The sequence below is a fragment of the Myodes glareolus genome, chromosome 5, assembly GCF_982192425.1.
Source record: "Myodes glareolus chromosome 5, mMyoGla1.1, whole genome shotgun sequence".
Taxonomy (NCBI): domain Eukaryota; kingdom Metazoa; phylum Chordata; class Mammalia; order Rodentia; family Cricetidae; genus Myodes; species Myodes glareolus.
The window spans coordinates 60,061,799-60,079,976 of record NC_142030.1 but is presented as its reverse complement, the minus strand read 5'-3'; the positions used below and the strand labels follow the sequence as shown (position 1 = coordinate 60,079,976).

Genomic DNA, 18,178 nt, shown 5'->3' with positions numbered 1-18,178 from the left:
TAGCGTCATTTATACCTATACACAAGCCATATACCCAGCTACTTATTCATTGTACAAACATATTTTAAAATTTCCTGGCATATAAAAGATACTGCAATTGCACTGAAAGAATTTATTCTTATAAAATGCATTTTCATTTTATCACCATTTTTACCCATATAAGGATGGGTTTATCTTTACACAAACATTTCTCTAGTTGAGAGTCACATTTATCTGCAAATGAGGAAGTTGTATTCAACATGGGGCCTTGTGTTGTACCATCTGAGCTGAGGCACACATTCTGGTCTGGAAGACTGGAAGAAATGTGTGTTTTTTATTGTTGATGGTAGTCATTTTGAGCCTTTTTCCCCCAAGTAAACAATTGTCAATTTATTTTATGTAAATATTTGATTTTATTTATTTTTGTTGATATTTTGTGGATTTTACATCACACATCCTGATCTCATTCATCTTTCCATCCCTTCGCATCTACCTTCTGCCACTGCAACCTCCCCCGACCCAAACAAAGCAAAATAATTTTTTTAAAAAAGAAAGAAAGAAGGAAAGAAAGAAAGATCTTGTCATGAAAACTGTCGTGTGCCACAGTGAATAGCATAGCATACCCTTTACCCCATACATTTTTACTTTCAAGTGTTTACTTCAAAGAGTCGATGGTCTGGTTCGAGGCCTCTGGCTACTGCTGGGCCCTTCTGGACATCCTCTTGGAATCTTTCTGGACTGCTCTTGTGTTGACTGAGTTTTCTGTCCTGCCCAGTTCCCGCAGTCATTAAGTCCCAAGAAATCACACAGAGGTGTACATTAACTGTAAACTGATTGGCCCATTAGGCCAGGCTTCTTATTAACTCTCATAACTTATATTAGCCCATTATTCTTGTCTATGTTAGCCACATGGCTCAGTACCTTTTTCTGCATGGCAGTCACATCTTGTTTCTTTTGTGGTAGGGTCACAATTGTGAACCAAGCTTTCCTCTTCCCAGAACTCTCCTGTTCTTGTTGACCCACCTTTACTTCCTGTCTGGTTACCCTGCCTACACTTCCTGCCTGGCTACTGGCCAATCAGCATTTATTTAAAATATGATTGACAGAATACAGACCATTGTCTCACATCACTCTTAGACATCATGCTGTTGCCCTGTGTTGTGGAGATCCTGCAGCTTTGGATCTGCAGGACCGGTCCCTGCTCCAGTAGATCACCGATGGGGTGGATGTTGGGGTGGATCAACTTATAGCCCTGGTTTGGGGCCTGGGTGGTAGCTGGGTTGGTCAGTCCACCAGCTCTCCCTTATCCTCATCACTAAGGCAAGCTCTCCATCACCTCCCTGGCTAGCTCGCCCTTTGCAGCAGGCAGTAAGGAGTGGAGTCGGTTCTCCTGCTCTCACACCCTCAGTGTCCACTGACCCGCATCTACACCACCAGGCCAGCATTATTGTGTTGCCCAGGAGAGGTGCAGGGGTCACTCCCTGCAAGTGCTGTAGCTAGTGGGGCAGGGCAGAACCAGTTCTTCCATTCTCATGACCTCAGGACCAGCTCTCTCATCCACCGTAGGGAACAAGAGGCAGGGGAGTGGAGGTTTTGGCTTTTGGCGGTAGACTTTTAGTGCATAGTCTAAAATGCACTTGAACTCCCTATATAGCCCAGGCTGGCCTCAAACTCATGATCCTCCTGCCTCAACTTCCTGAGTACTGAGATTATAGGAATAGATCATAAGACCTGGCTGGGAATGTATGCTTCAAATTTATATCAACGTTACTTGGCTCTAGCCCCAAATTCGGATGTGTGGGAACACTAAAGGTACTCTTCAATCCCGAACACGATGGAGGCATGTCTCTTCTCTCTCAGGCACACTAACTGAGGACGGGACTCAGAAGATGTTTGACAGGCAACATGTGCTGCTGTTTGCTGTGTTTGACGAAAGCAAGAGCTGGAGCCCGTCGCCGTCCCTAATGTACACAGTCAATGGCTTTGTGAACAGGACGATGCCAGGTAACACAGGGACCTCGCACCATTCAGTGTCACCGGTACCTTGGTCCCACTGGTTCTGTAAGGTAGCTTACCACATACATCGGTTTCCAATGCCTAGGAGCAAATTATTACAATCTTGTGCAATGATTCAGTGACTCTCAGGACCTTTATCATCATCATCATGTGTGTGTGTGTGTGTGTGTGTGTGTGTGTGTCCTATCCAGGAAATACAACAGATAAATCAGAAGGCAACAAGGAACGTGTTAGGTGTAGCATCTGAGTATATCATTTCTACTCAAGTACAGAGTCATTCTCTAATAGGAATGCTCAACTGAAAAAATGAAATAAAAGGGCTGGAGAGATGGCTCAGTGGTTAAGGTCACTGGCTGCTCTTCCAGAGGTCCTGAGTTCAATTCCCAGCAACAACCATCTGCGATGACATTGATGCCCTCTTCTGGTGTGCATAAACTACATAAATAAGTAAATCTTAAGGAAATAAATAAAGATACATTTGGTAAAGATAAACAGGACAATGCTCTACCATACAAATATATTATTAGTTGTTCAAAAGTCTATTGATAAACAATATTCAGTGGCATACAGAAAGTTTTCTCTTCCCATCTACAGATAAAGAGTTTTGCAAAGAGGTAAAATCATAGCGACTATAAAGTGCAGGGAAAACTGACTTCCACTGTACTAGTTAGTTTTCTATTGCTGTAATAAAATGCTGAATGCTGGCTACTATATAAAAAAGATGCTTAAAAAATTCAGTTTCAGAAGTAGAAAATGCAAGACTGGCAGGCTCATCAGCTCAGCCTTTGGTGAGGGACCACTTGTCTGTGTCATAGTAGGGCAAAGAAGTAAAAGGGAAGTGACTACACGTGGAAGAGGCCAAGAATGGGATGGCCTTGCTTTATAATAACTCACTCGCGTGAGAATTAACCAAAGTTCCATGAGAACTACATTAATCTCTGCCAAGGACAATCTCTCCAGTGACCTAACCACTTTCCTCTAGGCTCTATGTTTGAAAGGTTCTACCACCTGAAATCCACTACACTGAGCCAAGCTTCTGGTGTCTGAGCCTTTTAGGAGACATGCTGTAACCATAGCAGCCACCAATACCACTTCCACTTCTTCTAGGTCTTTCTAGTAAAACTGACTTAGAATGAAAAATCCAGGAGATATGTGCACGTGTGTGTGTGTGTGTGTGTGTGTGTGTGTGTGTGTGTATGATGTGGTGATAACAACTCAGGGAGAAAACCTAGATTTGCTCTTTCTTTGCTCCCATGGTGACTGGGGAATTGTTCATTTGCTCTGTGAGAGACTCTAACCTTGGCTTCTATTCTGGATTTACATTCAGATTTTAAATTTTCAGTCACAAGATACAAGATAACTGGCTACAAATTGGTCCCCTTTGATATATACATATATATATATATACATAGGTAAATATACATATGTCCCATGGCATATATGTATATATTATATTTATGCTCAGTTTAGGGAAAATGAAAGTATTTCCCCATTAAAAAATTCCAGGGGCTGCTGAGATGACTTAGCGAGTAAGGTTGCTTTTCTCCAGGTCTGATGACCTGGGTTCGATCCCTTGGACCCACATGGTGGGAAGAGAGAACCAGCTTTCACAGGTTGTCCTCTGACCTCATTGTGAATCATGTGATTCATGCACATACACAAAAGCAATCATTAAACAATTGTAAACAAAAATAAAAGTTCTAAATTTCATTATGTATCACTATCACAAACGACTTTTTTTTTAAACAGAGAAACCAGCATTGTCAAGAGTCAGGGTCTGATTTGCTTTCCATTTTTATTCTGTTTCATTTGGCACCATCTGCCTGGCTCACGCAGCTCTGGGTATTGATTCTGAGTTCCAAAACTAGGTTCTTCCAAAGCTGAGACTGAACTAAGGGACCTCTCCCTTGGAAGATCTGAATTTGCACCTCATTCATCTTCCTGCCTTTGTGCTATCCTTACCAACTAGTAGGCTCAATATGCTGTTTCCAGAAGTGGAATTAACAATCCCATTATCTGTGCCCTGACAGGGAGAATAATCCATGTAAATATATAAAAGCCAAAATGGCCAACCGTGTGTGTAAATAAAACAGAAGCAACTTGATCAAGACAAAGAATTTGTAGTTGAAAACGAATAAATTAAAATAAATGCAAAAGAGCAAGAAAAGGGAAGAAAAATTAGTAGACACAACACTTATGCCTGTGAAGTCCCCAGTCTTATGGCGTAATATATATTGAATAGACATGACAGTACTACTGTAGATGTGTTCATTGCTGTACTCAGTGTGAGCTGCTTCTAAAGGGGATAAAGAAATCCACAGAAACACACCTACCTTCTAGCTACCTCCCAGCTTCCTGTTCACCCTGTTCACAAAGTCCATGGATGAGAAGCCAGTTCCCAGCCCATCCTCTTATATCTAGTGGTCATGGATCTGGGTAGGAGCCAAGGCTGGACTCTTTCCCAGAGCAAATGAGCATTTTCTCCATCACTGTGGCAACAAAGAAAGCAAAGCTGAGCTTTCCCCTTGGCTCTTTCTCTCTCAGTTGTGATCAATCTGTCCATGAAAAGCTCTCAGCGTCCAGTTGCAGCAAGGACACCAGTAATACAGAGAGTATGAAGAAGAAAGCTTAAAAGAAATCCCACACTAGCTCAAAATTGAGAATAATAGAGGGTTATTTATTTAGGGGTAGACTCACAGATCACAATCCTTTGCTGGAGCAGGGAACAGCAACCAAATCCCGCAGCTGGAAAAGAGACCTGATGCGCTTTACAGCGGCAAAGTATAAGAGGCCACGCCCAAGTGGGCGGGTAACTTAAAGGCTGCTGGTGATAGGAATTCCTACAGCAAGAGTAATTCATTGTCACTAAAACAATTCAAAAGTGGGAGAAGACACAATAGGACATCCTTGCACATCTTCACACTTCTTTCTACTTTGACAGAACTTGACCTCTACCTGTATGAGAGGATTGGGGTCCTGACACTCTGGCCAGATGGATGTGACCAGTCCTTTACCAATTCATACACTGAGAACCCTATATCTTGAGAGACCTCTCAGTCCTGGACCAACCGGGAGGGTTTGTCACATATTCAGCTGTCCGTTAGCTTTAGTCCTTGCAGTTCCGGGGGAGAGGCCCCTTTCTAAGCTCTATCCCCTCTTTGGGGTACTATTTGCTGCTTGAGTTGTGACTCTTTGTTTACACTATGCATTAGGATGTTGTCTCTCCCTCTCAGATGTAACAGTCTGTGCCCATGACCACGTCAGCTGGCATCTGATTGGAATGAGCTCAGGGCCAGAGCTGTTCTCTATCCACTTCAATGGCCAAGTCCTGGAGCAGAACCAGCACAAGGTGTCCGCCATCACGCTAGTCAGTGCTACATCGACAACTGCGAACATGACCATGAGCCCAGAAGGAAAGTGGATCGTTTCTTCCCTCATCCCGAAGCATTATCAAGGCAAGACACTTTTCTGACCATCTTGTGTTGGGTGCAGCTCTGTCTGTTCTCCTGTATCCTTTTAGAAAACCCCAACTAGACTCAAGCATCCTGGTTCCCAATGGCACCATTACACCCCCCTGCTCTTAGACTCATGACCCAGGGGTTGGAGATGAAGAAAGTGAAGGCATTGATAAAGACCTTTTAAAATAGAGATCTCTATCTCCATGAAAGAAGAATAAAACTGATGCTTCTGTAGATACATTCTTGGGTGTCTGTCACATGTAGCCAGGGGAAGGAGCCCAGGGACTAGAGAGAACAAGGTAAACATCCACAAATTTATAGAACTATACAGTTATGAAGATTGTCAAAGCCACACATGAGAATATGGTCCTGTACAATGAAATGAGCTCAAAAGCCTGGCACAGAAAAGAGCTCAATGTATGTTGAGTGAATCATAGATTACATGTTATGTGTTTGTTTTACTGAGGAAGGGGCTTACACTGCTGTCCAAGCTGGCCTGAAACTCACCCTATGTTCTAAGCTGGCCTTGAACTCATGGCAGCCCTTCTGTCTCAGCCTCCCCAGTGCTGGGATTATAGGCGTGAACCATCATGCCAGCTAGCAACGGACTTCAGAGAGCAACAGTTAACTCTCCTGAACCAGCAGGAGTTGTGTGGTGCCATGTAAACGGCAGTTAGCTGTCCTGTCACACAGTTTTGCCTTTAAACTGTAGAAAGGAACACTCATGTTGGTAGAGTTGAAGATCTAAGCACATTCCATTACTTTCGGAAACTTTGTTACCAACAGGTGTGTAGGCACTTGAGAAATAAATATTGTATGAGATCACTTTGTTTCCATCCTGAGCAATGGAAATTATGTTAAAGTGGTGACACTGATAAACGGTCACTGTGGTGTAGTTATTAGTAGGAATAAAGCAAAACTAAATCCAAAATTAAGGACAAGTGGTATTATGAATTAACAATCACATTAAGAACACACTATTGTGTTCTTCATTTATCAAAGGGACAAATAACAAGAAAAGACACATTTTTTTGTTTTGTTTATTGAAACAGGATTTTTCTTTGTAGGAGCCTGTCCTGAAACTTGCTCTGTAGACCAGGCTGACCTCGAATTCACAGAGATTGCCTGCCTCTGCCTTCTTAGTGCTGGGGTTAAAGGTGTATGCCATCACTGCCCAACAACAAAATTTTTATATTTAGTTATTTTAGAGAGAGAGAGAGAGAGAGAGAGAGAGAGAGAGAGAGAGAGAGAGAGCTGTGTTAAGCATCAAACCCAGGGCCACCTACATGCTAAGCCCACACTTGACCATAGTGCTATACCTCAGTCCTAGTCCCAGGGTTTTAAGTTTGCTCCTCCATCAGGGAAGCTTTCCACCTTCTCCCTCTAGCCCTTGCCTCTCACCCGGCTCTGTACTCTTGTGTCCTCCGTGGCCCATTATAAGAATGTCTGAGCATTGATTTACTGTTATTATTTGTATCCCATGAATTGTTTTTTTTAAATACACATTTTGATGATTTTTTTTCTCTTAAATTCTACTACTGACTTTATATCTTAATCCAGCTGGGATGCAGGCTTACATTGACATTAAAAACTGCCCAAAGAAAACCAGGAGTCCCAAGACGCTCACTCGAGAGCAGAGGCGACACATGAAGAGGTGGGAATACTTCATTGCTGCAGAGGAAGTCATTTGGAACTATGCACCTGTAATTCCTACGACTATGGACAAGTGAGTCGGGGTCAGATCCCCATGCAAAGATTAGAGATGCGCTCCTCGGAGGGGTCCTTAGGCTAAAATGTGATGCTGTGAGTGGCCAACTCTCACGGGACATATGGATTGGTTTTCACCTAGACATTCTTATCCTTATCAACATTTAATTGCCCCTAAGTCGCCGTAGGAATGTGGCCTGGTGATGATAACACCAGCAGCTAGAATTCTTCGAATGCTACTGCTAACCCTCGTAGTGGATGTTTGCTAAGCGCTTCACGTCAGTTCTACAAGTTCAGGGCTACTCTTCTGTCCTTACACCTGAGAGAAGACGCCAGAAAATCATAAGGAAAATTGGAAATTCTAGGAGCTCTTCATATGCCATTCCTAATAAGAAAGGTTAAAGTGAAATTTCCCAGGATTGCTGCTCTGTGCCTATCAGACTGTCAGGATCACATTACACCATCTGTTGCCAAGGCTATGGGAAGCAGAACTATCACACATTCTGGTGGCCCTGGGTGTTTCTAAAGACATTCTGTAGGATAATTTGACAAAATATGTTAGAATTGTAACCATATATACCTTTTCTCAGCAGCACCCTGCTCTTGGAATTTAACTGCACAAAAGTATTCCTATTCACAAGCGGAGGGCTGTGGGAATGCGGTGCATACTGCTGCACTATTTATAGTAATAAAAATTAGAATCAATTCCAAAAGTCCGTCAATTGGACTTTTTGAGAGAGAGAGAGAGAGAGAGAGAGAGAGAGAGAGAGAGAGAGAGGAAAGAGAAAAAGGAAAGAGAGAAAGAAAGAGGGAGAAAGAAAGAGAAAAAGGAAAGAGAGAAAGAAAAAGGGAGAAAGAAAGAAGGAAGAAAAGAGAGAAAGAAACAGAGGGGAGAGAGAGAGAGAGAGAGAGAGAGAGAGAGAGAGAGAGAGAGAGAGAGAGAGAGAGAGAAGAAAGAACAAAAAAAAGGAAGGTACAGAAATTTTCTGTCCAGATACTGCTTCTCACCAGGTACCTATGACCTATTCAGTACTGGAGGAGGTGACTCTTAATTGCTAGCTTTTGGCTGTGTGAAGGACATCAGGATGTTGCAAAACTACCCTGAGACTATTCCAAGAAGTAGCATTTTAGTCAACCCCAAAGCAGAGTTTGCATGTGCTAGGGTTTCCCACTGTTGCACGGGACTCTCTACTTGAAGTAGTTTGACTTTTCTTTTATTATTTCATTTCACTTTAAGGAAATACAGGTCTTTGCACTTGGATAATTTCTCAAATCAAATTGGAAAACAGTATAAGAAAGTTATTTACCGGCAATATGAGGACGAGACCTTCTCCAAACGCATGGAGAGTTTTGGTACCAAACAAAGTGGGATTCTGGGCCCTATTATTAGAGCCCAGGTCAGGGACACACTCAAGGTAAGCAAAGAAATATGGAGGCAGGGACGAACTGAACCGAAAAGACGGATCAGGGATTGGCAGTTTTCAGCATTTTTAAATGTATTCATATAATTTTAAATTCAAACACAACTTTTAGTTTTACTTAGTATTTCATGCATTTATAGCATACTCAATAATACAAGGGTCTTGACAGATAAACCAGAAGGGAATAAAACAGGGTCACAAGTAGGTGCAATGAAACAATCCCAAGGTTGTCTGCAAAGTTTGTCCTCACTTGAACAGCAAAGTAAAAAGGAAATATGCTTGAGCAAGGTTTACTTGCCTGTGAACTCAGCACAATTTGCCTGAGGTAAAGAGCCAGGAGTAACTTCTTGTGTCCTTGACGAAATCCCCACACTGTCGCAAAACAGAAGGGGTGGGCAGATTTTGAAAACAGCATTGTTCGTTATCAGTGTGAGCATCCGAGTCAGGAGAGTGGAGAGAAAATGACTTCGGGACAGTCTAAGTCTGCGGCTCTAATGGTTGGTCTCTATTCCAGCAGCATTTATGTCACCTGAGGCCTGGGATGGAGAGCATCAACTCCCACAGGTCATCTCCTGACCTCATATGCACACATACATGTCCTTAAACACACGTACACAAACACAGAGACACACGCACACACACACACGTGTACACACACTGCACATATGTACATGCACATACTAGATGTAATAATAATTTGCTTGAACATTATATTACATCACAGAGCGAGGTAAAGACCCAAACAGCAGACAACTGAAGGTTACATCTTCAGCGAGACCCGAGGATGTAGATAATCTGCATATCAAAGTTGATTTGAAGGCTTTGTCTGAAAACCAAGTAGAAGATAGAACTAAGGTTATCTATTGAAGACTAATAGGTGAATTAGGACTTCTGTGAATATCATGCTCCAGAGAAAGCCCATTTTGTTCATTTGAAAGTAATCAGATGATAAAGCCTTCTTTCCCCTCTTTCCTTCCTTCCCTCATTTTTGGCTTCACTAAGATGCCTTAGGTTTCAGCATAAGCATATGCTGCCTGGAACTCAGGGTCAGGCTCTTGGGGCCCTCCAGGAAGATAACTTCATTGACAGTAATCTCAGGGAGCAAGACAAGCAAAGGCAGCACGGTTTCGCGGAGGAAAGGAATAGATGAGGTCCAATCTGAAAGACTAAGGGAAGGGTGATGGGATCATCTGGGAGAGCAGGATGTGCTGTGAGGGAAATGTAACTTCTCCTAAGATGTACCCCAGGGACAAAGTTCTGTTTCTCATCTTTATATGGGGAGTAAGACTCCCCCAGAGACCCGTTCCTGCCTGGTAATGGTGGCGGGGCGGGGGGGGGGGGCTGCTGCACGGATGAAAAGAACTGATTCCCCCATTTCTTGGTAAGGGTGGGACGGGACTGCTGCATGGATAAACAGAACTGATTTCCCCATTGCTTGAACACACATTAGTGGGTGCACATCCGCATGTCACCTGCATACCTGCCCACACATGCACACACAGAGGAAAGTGTGCAAACCTGCCATCTTCTTATCTAATAGTTCTCATGAGAGACCTTTGATGCTGAAATAATTGATATGACTTAACTTTGTAGATTGTGTTCAAAAACATGGCCAGCCGACCCTATAGCATTTACCCTCATGGGGTGACATTCTCGCCTTACGAAGAAGGAGTCAACTCTTCCTCCACCTCAGGTGGGAACCTTTCACTTCTACTGAAAGAGACTAATGACCTCTGAGAAACTTCCATGGTTTTCTCCTATACTATTTGATCGGTGGTTATGACAAGTGCAGTCAGTAACACTCATGGAGGGGGAATCCCTAAAAATCCCCTGCAAACCCTTCTCCCTTTAATGGTTACAAATGCAACACCTTTCTGAGTGTCTTTGGCGGCATCTAGTGGAGAAATACTGAACAGCTAAATGATAATCTGTAGTCAAGCGTTTTAGACAAAAAGAATTATTTCTTTCCTGATAGTAGTTACTCTAAATAAAAGCTAAGGTAGATATTTATTACGATAAAATAATTTCTCAAAAAAATTAACAGTTATATTTTCTTTCAGGCAGTCACACCATGATCAGACCAGTTCAACCAGGGGAAAGCTACACTTACAAATGGAACATTCTAGAGTTTGATGAACCCACAGAAAATGACGCCCAGTGCCTAACAAGGCCTTACTACAGTGATGTGGACGTTACCAGGGACATCGCCTCTGGGCTAATAGGCCTGCTTCTAATCTGTAAGAGCAGGTCCCTGGATCAGAGAGGCATACAGGTATTTTGACCTTAGAGTAAACCTTGAAAAAGGAATTTCTCGTGACTGGACAACAGTGTTTTTCCTTCTAAAGTACACTAAACAGTAGTCTTCTTTAGCAACAGTGTGACGATATTTTCATCAGGGACCATCTTTTATTCTGTTGCTGTTTCTGTTTTCGTTTGGACTCTCACTGCAGAGCACAGCCCGAGTGTGATGCTGGATTTTTTTTTAAGTTCCTTTTTTTTTAATTGATTTTTATTGAGCTCTACATTTTTCTCTGCTACCCTCCCTGCCTCTCTCCTCTCCCTTCAATCCTCCTCCAAGGTCCCCATGCTCCCAATTTACTCAGGAGATCTTGTCTTTTTCTACTTCCTATATAAGTTAGATTTATGTAAGTCTCTCTTAGTGTTATCATTGTTGTCCAAGTTCTCTGAGATTGTGGTTTGTAGTCTGGTTTTCTTTGCTTTATGTTTAAAAACCACATATGAGTGAGTACGTGTGATAATTGTCTTTCTGGGTCTGGATTACCTCACTCAAAATAATGTTTTCTAGCTCCATCCATTTTCCTACAAAATTCAAGATGCCGTTATTTTTTTCTGCTGTATAGTACTCTATTGTGTAAATGTACAATATTTTCTTTATCCATTCTTCAGTTGAGGGGCATTTAGGTTGTTTCCAGGTTCTGGCTATGACAAACAAAGCTGATATGAATATAGTTGAACACATGCCTTGTGGTACAATTGAATATCTTTGGGTATATACCCAAAAGTGGTATTACTGGGTCTTGAGGACGGTTGTTTCCTAATTTTCTAAGAAACCGCCACACTGACATCCAAATGGGCTGTACGAGCTCGCATTTCCACCAGCAATGCAGAAGTGTTCCCTTTACCCCACAACTTCTCCAGCATAAGCTGTCATCAGTGTTTTTGATCTTGGCCATTCTTACAGGTGTAAGACAGAATCTTAGAGTTGTTTTGATTTGCATTTCTCTGATGACTAAGGATGTTGAACATTTCCTTAAGTGTCTTTCAGCCATTTTAGATTCCTCTGTTGAGAATTCTCTGTTTAGATCTGTACTCCATTTCTTTTATTGGATTATGTGTTCTTTTGGTGACCAATTTCTTGAGTTCTTTGTATATTTTGGAGATCCAAGCCTCTGTGAAGATCTTTTCCCATTCTGTAGGCTATTGTTTTGTCTTGTTGACCATGTCTTTTGCTTTACAGAAGCTTTTCAGTTTCAGGAGGTCCCATTTATTAATTGTTTCTCTCAGTGTCTGTGCTGCTGGGGTTTTATTTAGGAAGTGGTTCCCTGTGCTAATGCATTCAAGTGTACTTCCCACTTTCTCTTCTATGAGGTTCAGTGTGGCTAGCTTTATGTTGAGGTCTTTGATCCATTTGGACTTGAGTTTTGTGCTTGGTGATATATATGGGTCTCTTTTCATTCTTCTATGTTAATATCCAGTTATGCCAGCACCATTTGTTAAATATGCTTTCTTTTTTCCATTTGATATTTTTGCTTCTTTGTCAAAAATCAGGTGTTCAGGGCTGGAGAGATGGCTCAGTGGTTAAAGAGCATTGCCTGCTCTTCCAAAGGTCCTGAGTTCAATTCCCAGCAACCACAACCATCTGTAAAGAGGCCTGGTGCCCTCTTCTGGCCTGCAGACATACACACAGACAGAATATTGTATACATAATAAATAAATAAATATGAAAATCAATCAGGTGTTCAAAGGAGTGTGGATTAATATCCAGGTCTTAATATTCAGTTACATTGGTCCTCCTGTCTGTTCTTATGCCAATACCAGGCTGTTTTCAGTACTGTAGCTCTGTAGTAGAGCTTGAAGTCAGGGATTGTGATGCCTCCAGAAGTTCTTTTATTGTACAGGCTATTCTGGGTTTTTTTTTGTTTGTTTTTGGTTTTGTTGTTGTTGTTGTTGTTGTTTTTTTGCTTTTCCATATGAAGTTGAGCATTGTTATTTTGAGGTCTATGAAGAAGTTTGCTGAGATTTTGATGGGCATTGCATTGAATCTGTATACTATGTTAATTCTGCCTACCCAGGAGCATGGTAGATCTTTCCACTTTCTTGTGTCTTCTTCAATTTCTTTCTTCAAAGATTTAAAGCTCTTGTCATACAAATCTTTCACTTGTTTGGTTGGAGTTACTCCAAGATATTTTATGCTACTTGTGGCTATTGTGAAGGGTGTGGTTTCTTTGATTTCTTTCCCAGTCCTTTTATCATCTGTGTACAGAAGGGCTACTGATTTTAAGTTAATCTTGTATTCTGCTACATTACTAAAATGAGTTGTAGAAGTTCCTTGGTAGAATTTTTGGGATTGGTTATGTAAAGTATTATATCATCACCAAAAAGTGAGAGTTTGACTTCTCCTTTTTCAATTTGTATCCCCTTGATCTCCTTTTGGTGTCTTATTCCTCTAGTTAGGACCTCAAGAGTTATATTGAATAGATATGGAGAGACTGGACAATCTTGTCTTGTTCCTGATTTCAGTGGAATCATTGGGAGTTTCTCTCCATTTAGTTTGATGTTGGCTGTTGGCTTGCAGTATATTGCCTTAATCATGTTTAGGTATGTTCCTTGCATCCCTGCTCTCTCCAAGACCTTTATCATGAAGACATGTTGTATTTTGTCAAAAACTTTTTCGGCATCTAATGAGATGATCATGTGGTTTTTATTTTTCAGCTTATTTATATGGTGGATTTTGTTGACAGATTTTTCATATGTTGAACCATCCCTGTATCTCTGGGATGACGCTGACTTTATCATGGTAGATGATGGTTCTGATGTGTTCTTGGATTCAATTTGCTAGTATTTTATTTAGTATTTTTACATCAATATTCATGTGTGAAATTGGTCTGTAATTCTCTTTCTTTGTAAGTTTGTGGTTTGGGTATCAGGGTAATTGTAGCCTCATAAAAAGAGTTTGGCAATGTTCCTTCTGTTTCTATTGTGTAGAATAATTTGTGGAGTATTATATTATTTCTTATTTGAAAGTCTTGTAGAATTCTGAGATGAAACCCTCTGGTCCTGGACTTTTTTTGGTTGGGAGACTTTTGATGACTGTTTCTATTTCTTCAGCAGTTGTAGGTCTGTTTAATTTGCTTATCTGGTCTTGATTTAATTTTGGTAAGTGATATTTATCCAGAAAGTTGTCCATTTCCTTAAAGTTTTCCAATTTTGTAGAGTACAGGTTTTCAAAATATGACCTGATGATCTTCTGTATTTCCTCCGTGTCTGTCCTTTAAATTTCTGATTTTGTTAATTTGGATATTCTCTCCCTGCCTTTTGGTTAGTTTGAATAATGGTTTGTTTATTTTGTTGATTTTCTTGAAGAACCAACTCTTTGTCTCATTTATTCTTTAAATTGTTTTCTTTGTTTTTATTTTGTTGATTTCAGCTCTCAATTTGATTATTTCCTGCTGTCTAGTTCTCTTAGGTACATTAAGTTCTTTTTGTTCTGAAGTTTTCAAACATTCTGTTAATTCACTAGTGTGGGATTTGTCCAGCTTCTTTATGTAAGTGTTTACTGCTTTCATTGTGTCTTATAAATTTGGGTATTTTGTGTGGTCATTTTCACTGAATTTTAGGAAATCTTTGATTTCTCCCTTTATTTCTTCCTTGACCCATTGATGTTTCAGGTGAGCATTGTTTAATTTCCATGTGTTTGTGGACTTTCTGGAATTAGTATTGCTGCTGACTTGTAGTTTTAAACCATGGTGATCTGATAGGTACATTGGGTTATTCCAATTTTTTTATATTTGTTGAGGTTTGTTTTGTTACTGAGTATGTGGTCAATTTTTGAGAAGGTTCCGTGAGGTGCTGAGAAGAAGGTATATTCTTTTCTGTTTGGAGGGAATATTCTATAGATGTTTGTTAAGTCCATTTGAGTCATGACATCTGTTAGTTCTCTTATTTCTCTGTTCATTTTTTGTCTGACTGACCTGTCCAGTGGTGAGAGGGGAGTGTTGAAGTCTCCAACTATTAGTGTGTGGGGTTTAATGCATGATTTAAGCTTTAGAAGTGTTTCTTTTTACATATGAGGGTGCCCTTGTATTTGGGGCATAGATGTTCAGTATTGAGACTTCATATTGATGGATTTTTCCTGTGACTAATATGAAATGATTGTCTTTGTCTCTTTTGACTGATTTTAGCTTGAAGTCTATTTTGTTAGATATTAGGATAGTTACACCCGCTTGTTTCTTAGGTCCATTTGATTGGTATATTTTTTCCCAATCCTTTACTCTGAGATGATGTCTGTCTTGAGGTTTCTTGTATGCAGAAGAAGGATGGATTCTGTTTTTATATCCAAACTGTTAGCCTGTACCTTTTTATAGGTGAGTTGAATCCATTTACATTAAGGGATATTAATGACCAGTGATTGCTATCTCCTGTTAATTTAGTTTTCATTGTTGGTGATGTTAATTTGTGCATTTTCCCCTTGTTTGGGATTTGCTGCTATGAGATCATCAATTGTCTGTGTTTTTATTGGTGTACCCAACTTCCTTGGGTTGGAGTTTTACTTGTAGTATTTTGTGTAGGGCTGGGTTTGTGGCTAGGTATTGGTGAAGCCTAGTTTTGTCATGGAATATCTTATTTTGTCCTTCTATGGTGATTGAAAGTTTTTCTGGGTATAGTAGTCTGGGCTGGAACCCATGGTCTCTTAATGTCTTCATAACAGTTGACCATGACCTTCTGGCCTTCACTGTCTCCAGTGAAAAGTCAGGTGTAATTCTGATAGGTCTGTCTTTATATATTACTTGACCTTTTTCCTTTGCAGCTCTTAATATTCTTTCTTTACTCTGTATGTTTAGTTTTTTGATTATTATGTGGTGAGAGAACTTTTTTTTGTATCCAGTCTATTTGGTGTTCTATAGGCTTCTTGTATCTTCATAGGCATATCTTTCTTTAGGTTGGGAAAATTTTCTTCTATGAATTTGTTAAGTATATTTTCTGTACTCTTGAGTTAAAATTCTTCTCCTTCTATACCTATTATTCTTAGTTTTGGTCTTTTCATGGTGTCCCATAATTCCTGGATATTTTGGGGTAAGCTTTTGTTAGATTTAATGTTTTCTTTTACTGATGAGTCTATTTCCTCTATTGTATCTTCAGCACTTGAAATTCTCTCTTTCATCTCTTGTATTCTGCTGTTCATGCTTGCGTTTGTGGTTCCTGATCATTTTCTCATGATTTCTGTTTCTGTAACTTTCTAGGCTTGTGTTTTCTTTATTGTCTCTATTTCAGTTTCCAAGTTCTGAATAGTTTCTTTCATATATTTGATTTCTTTTTCTTGGTTTTATTTAAGTGAGTTACTGATGTCTTCCATATTTTGTCTTTTCCTCCATTTCTTTAAGGGAATTTCTCACTTCCTCTTTAAGAGTTTCAAACATTCTCTTGTGTAGCATGAAGGGACTGCTTGTTAGGGTTTCTGTTCTGCCCAGTTCCCACAGCCAGTAAGCCCCCAAAGAAAATCACACAGAGGTCTCCAGAAGTTTATAATCTGATTGGCCCATTAGTTCAGGCTTATTATTAGCTCTGTAGCTTATATTAACCCATTGTTCTTTTTTAAAAAGGTTTATTTATTTATTATGTATACAACATTTCTTCCATGTCTGGCTACATGCCAGAAGAGGGCATCAGATCTCATTATAGATGGTTGTGAGCCACCATGTGGTTGTTGGGAATTGAACTCAGGACCTCTGGAAGAGCAGTCAGTGCTCTTAACCTCTGAGCCATTTCTCTAGCCCCTAACCCATTGTTCTTATCTATGTTAGCCACATGGCTCGTTACCTTTCTCAGCCAGGCAGGTCACATCTTGCTTCTTGGGTGATCTGGACAGGACTCTGAGGAATGGGCTTCCTCATTCCCAGAATTCTCCTGTTCTCCTCACCCTGCCTCTACTTTCTGTCTGGTTGACCAACCTATATTTTCTGCATGGCCAATCAACATATATTTAAAACATGATTGACAGAATACAGACAATTCTCCCGCACCACTCTTGAAGATATTTTTTAGGTCATTTTCTTCTGCTTCATCCACCTTTGATTATTCAGGTCTTGTTATTGTAGGGTCTTTAGATTTTACTGGTGTTGTGTTGCTCTTGTGGTATTGCATGTATTCTTACCTTTTCTACTCATTTTTTTCTCTAATAGGTGTGGTTGGGGCTGTCTGAGAATCTGTCGAATAATCTTTTAGGTGCCAGTGAATTTTCCTCGTGGTACAGTCAGTGCCACAGTTCTAGTTACTTCACTGGTTACTCCTGGAGATAGCTCAGTGCTCCTGTGTTTTGCTCTGCTCCCTTGGAGTTTGCTGTCTCAGGCCTACTTTGGCCTAGGTTGCCGGTTGTGCCATGTTTCTGTAAATCCTCTTCTGGATCTTCTCCGGCAGAAGTCCCTGTTTTGGAGTTGGTCCTTCTAAGGTTTCTGGCTCCAGTCTACTGCCTCAGATGTCCCAGGCAGAGGATCTGACTCAGGCTTACTCCATCAAAGGTCCGAGACTCATGCTCAGACCTGCAGAGGTTCCAGGTTTCTGCCTAATCCCTTTGATATCCCAGACCAATGCCTGGACCTACCGAGGTCCTAGCTCAGGCCCATTCCCTCTGAGGTCCCAAACTCATGCCTGGCCCCACAAAGATCTCTGGTTTCTGCCTATTACATTGGAGGTCCCAGGTTTACTCACGCCCAGACTGGCAGAGGTCCTGGCTCAGGCCTAGTTCTGGGATGTCTTAGACTCACGTCCAGACCCATGGGGGTCCTGGCTTAGGTCTACTCCCTTGATTCACATCTGGACCCTCAGCAGTCTCTGGCTCTGGCTCACTCACTCAGCAGTTACTCCCCTGTACCTGTTTCGGTGGAGATCACTGACTCCGGATCTGGTCGCTGGCTCATTCCTGATCCACCAGTGACCCAGGACTGTATTTGCTCCTGGCTTCTGCTCCCGGTCGAACTTGCTTCCTCAGGCCTTCTCTGTCCTACGTAGCTGGTTCAGTCCCACTCTGGTTCTAGTGGAGATCACTGACTCTGGATCTGGATCTGGATCTGAATCAGGACTGGGCTGGCTCCTGGGACTGGATTTACTCCTGGCTTCTGTTCCTGGTGGAGCTTGCTCGTGATGCTGGATTTTAACTGAATTTCAAACCCCAGGCCTGTCGGTATTGCCCATTTGATGAAGAAGCCAGTTAAGCTCTTTTAATTCTTCCCTCTGATCAAATAAGTAAGAACACCCCCCACCCCAGAAATGTGTTTACAGGGTGTCATAGGAGTGCAGTGCAAACTTGGTGCCAGTCTTTGTTGTTTTCAGAGGCAGGTAACAGAGACAGAAGAGCGCCCT

At 41.2% G+C, this 18,178-nt stretch overlaps 1 protein-coding gene across 1 annotated transcript in view; it reads left to right on the top strand.

The window, feature by feature from the left end:
* The window catches only part of F5 (coagulation factor V), a 79,200-nt gene that overhangs the window by 27,343 nt on the left and 33,679 nt on the right, over nucleotides 1-18,178 (top strand). Inside the window, exons 5-10 of the mRNA XM_087906337.1 lie at nucleotides 1,840-1,983; nucleotides 5,229-5,450; nucleotides 7,014-7,179; nucleotides 8,398-8,575; nucleotides 10,175-10,274; nucleotides 10,642-10,853. Coding sequence (XP_087762463.1) covers nucleotides 1,840-1,983; nucleotides 5,229-5,450; nucleotides 7,014-7,179; nucleotides 8,398-8,575; nucleotides 10,175-10,274; nucleotides 10,642-10,853 — 1,022 coding nt within the window. The remainder of the gene's footprint in view (nucleotides 1-1,839; nucleotides 1,984-5,228; nucleotides 5,451-7,013; nucleotides 7,180-8,397; nucleotides 8,576-10,174; nucleotides 10,275-10,641; nucleotides 10,854-18,178) is intronic.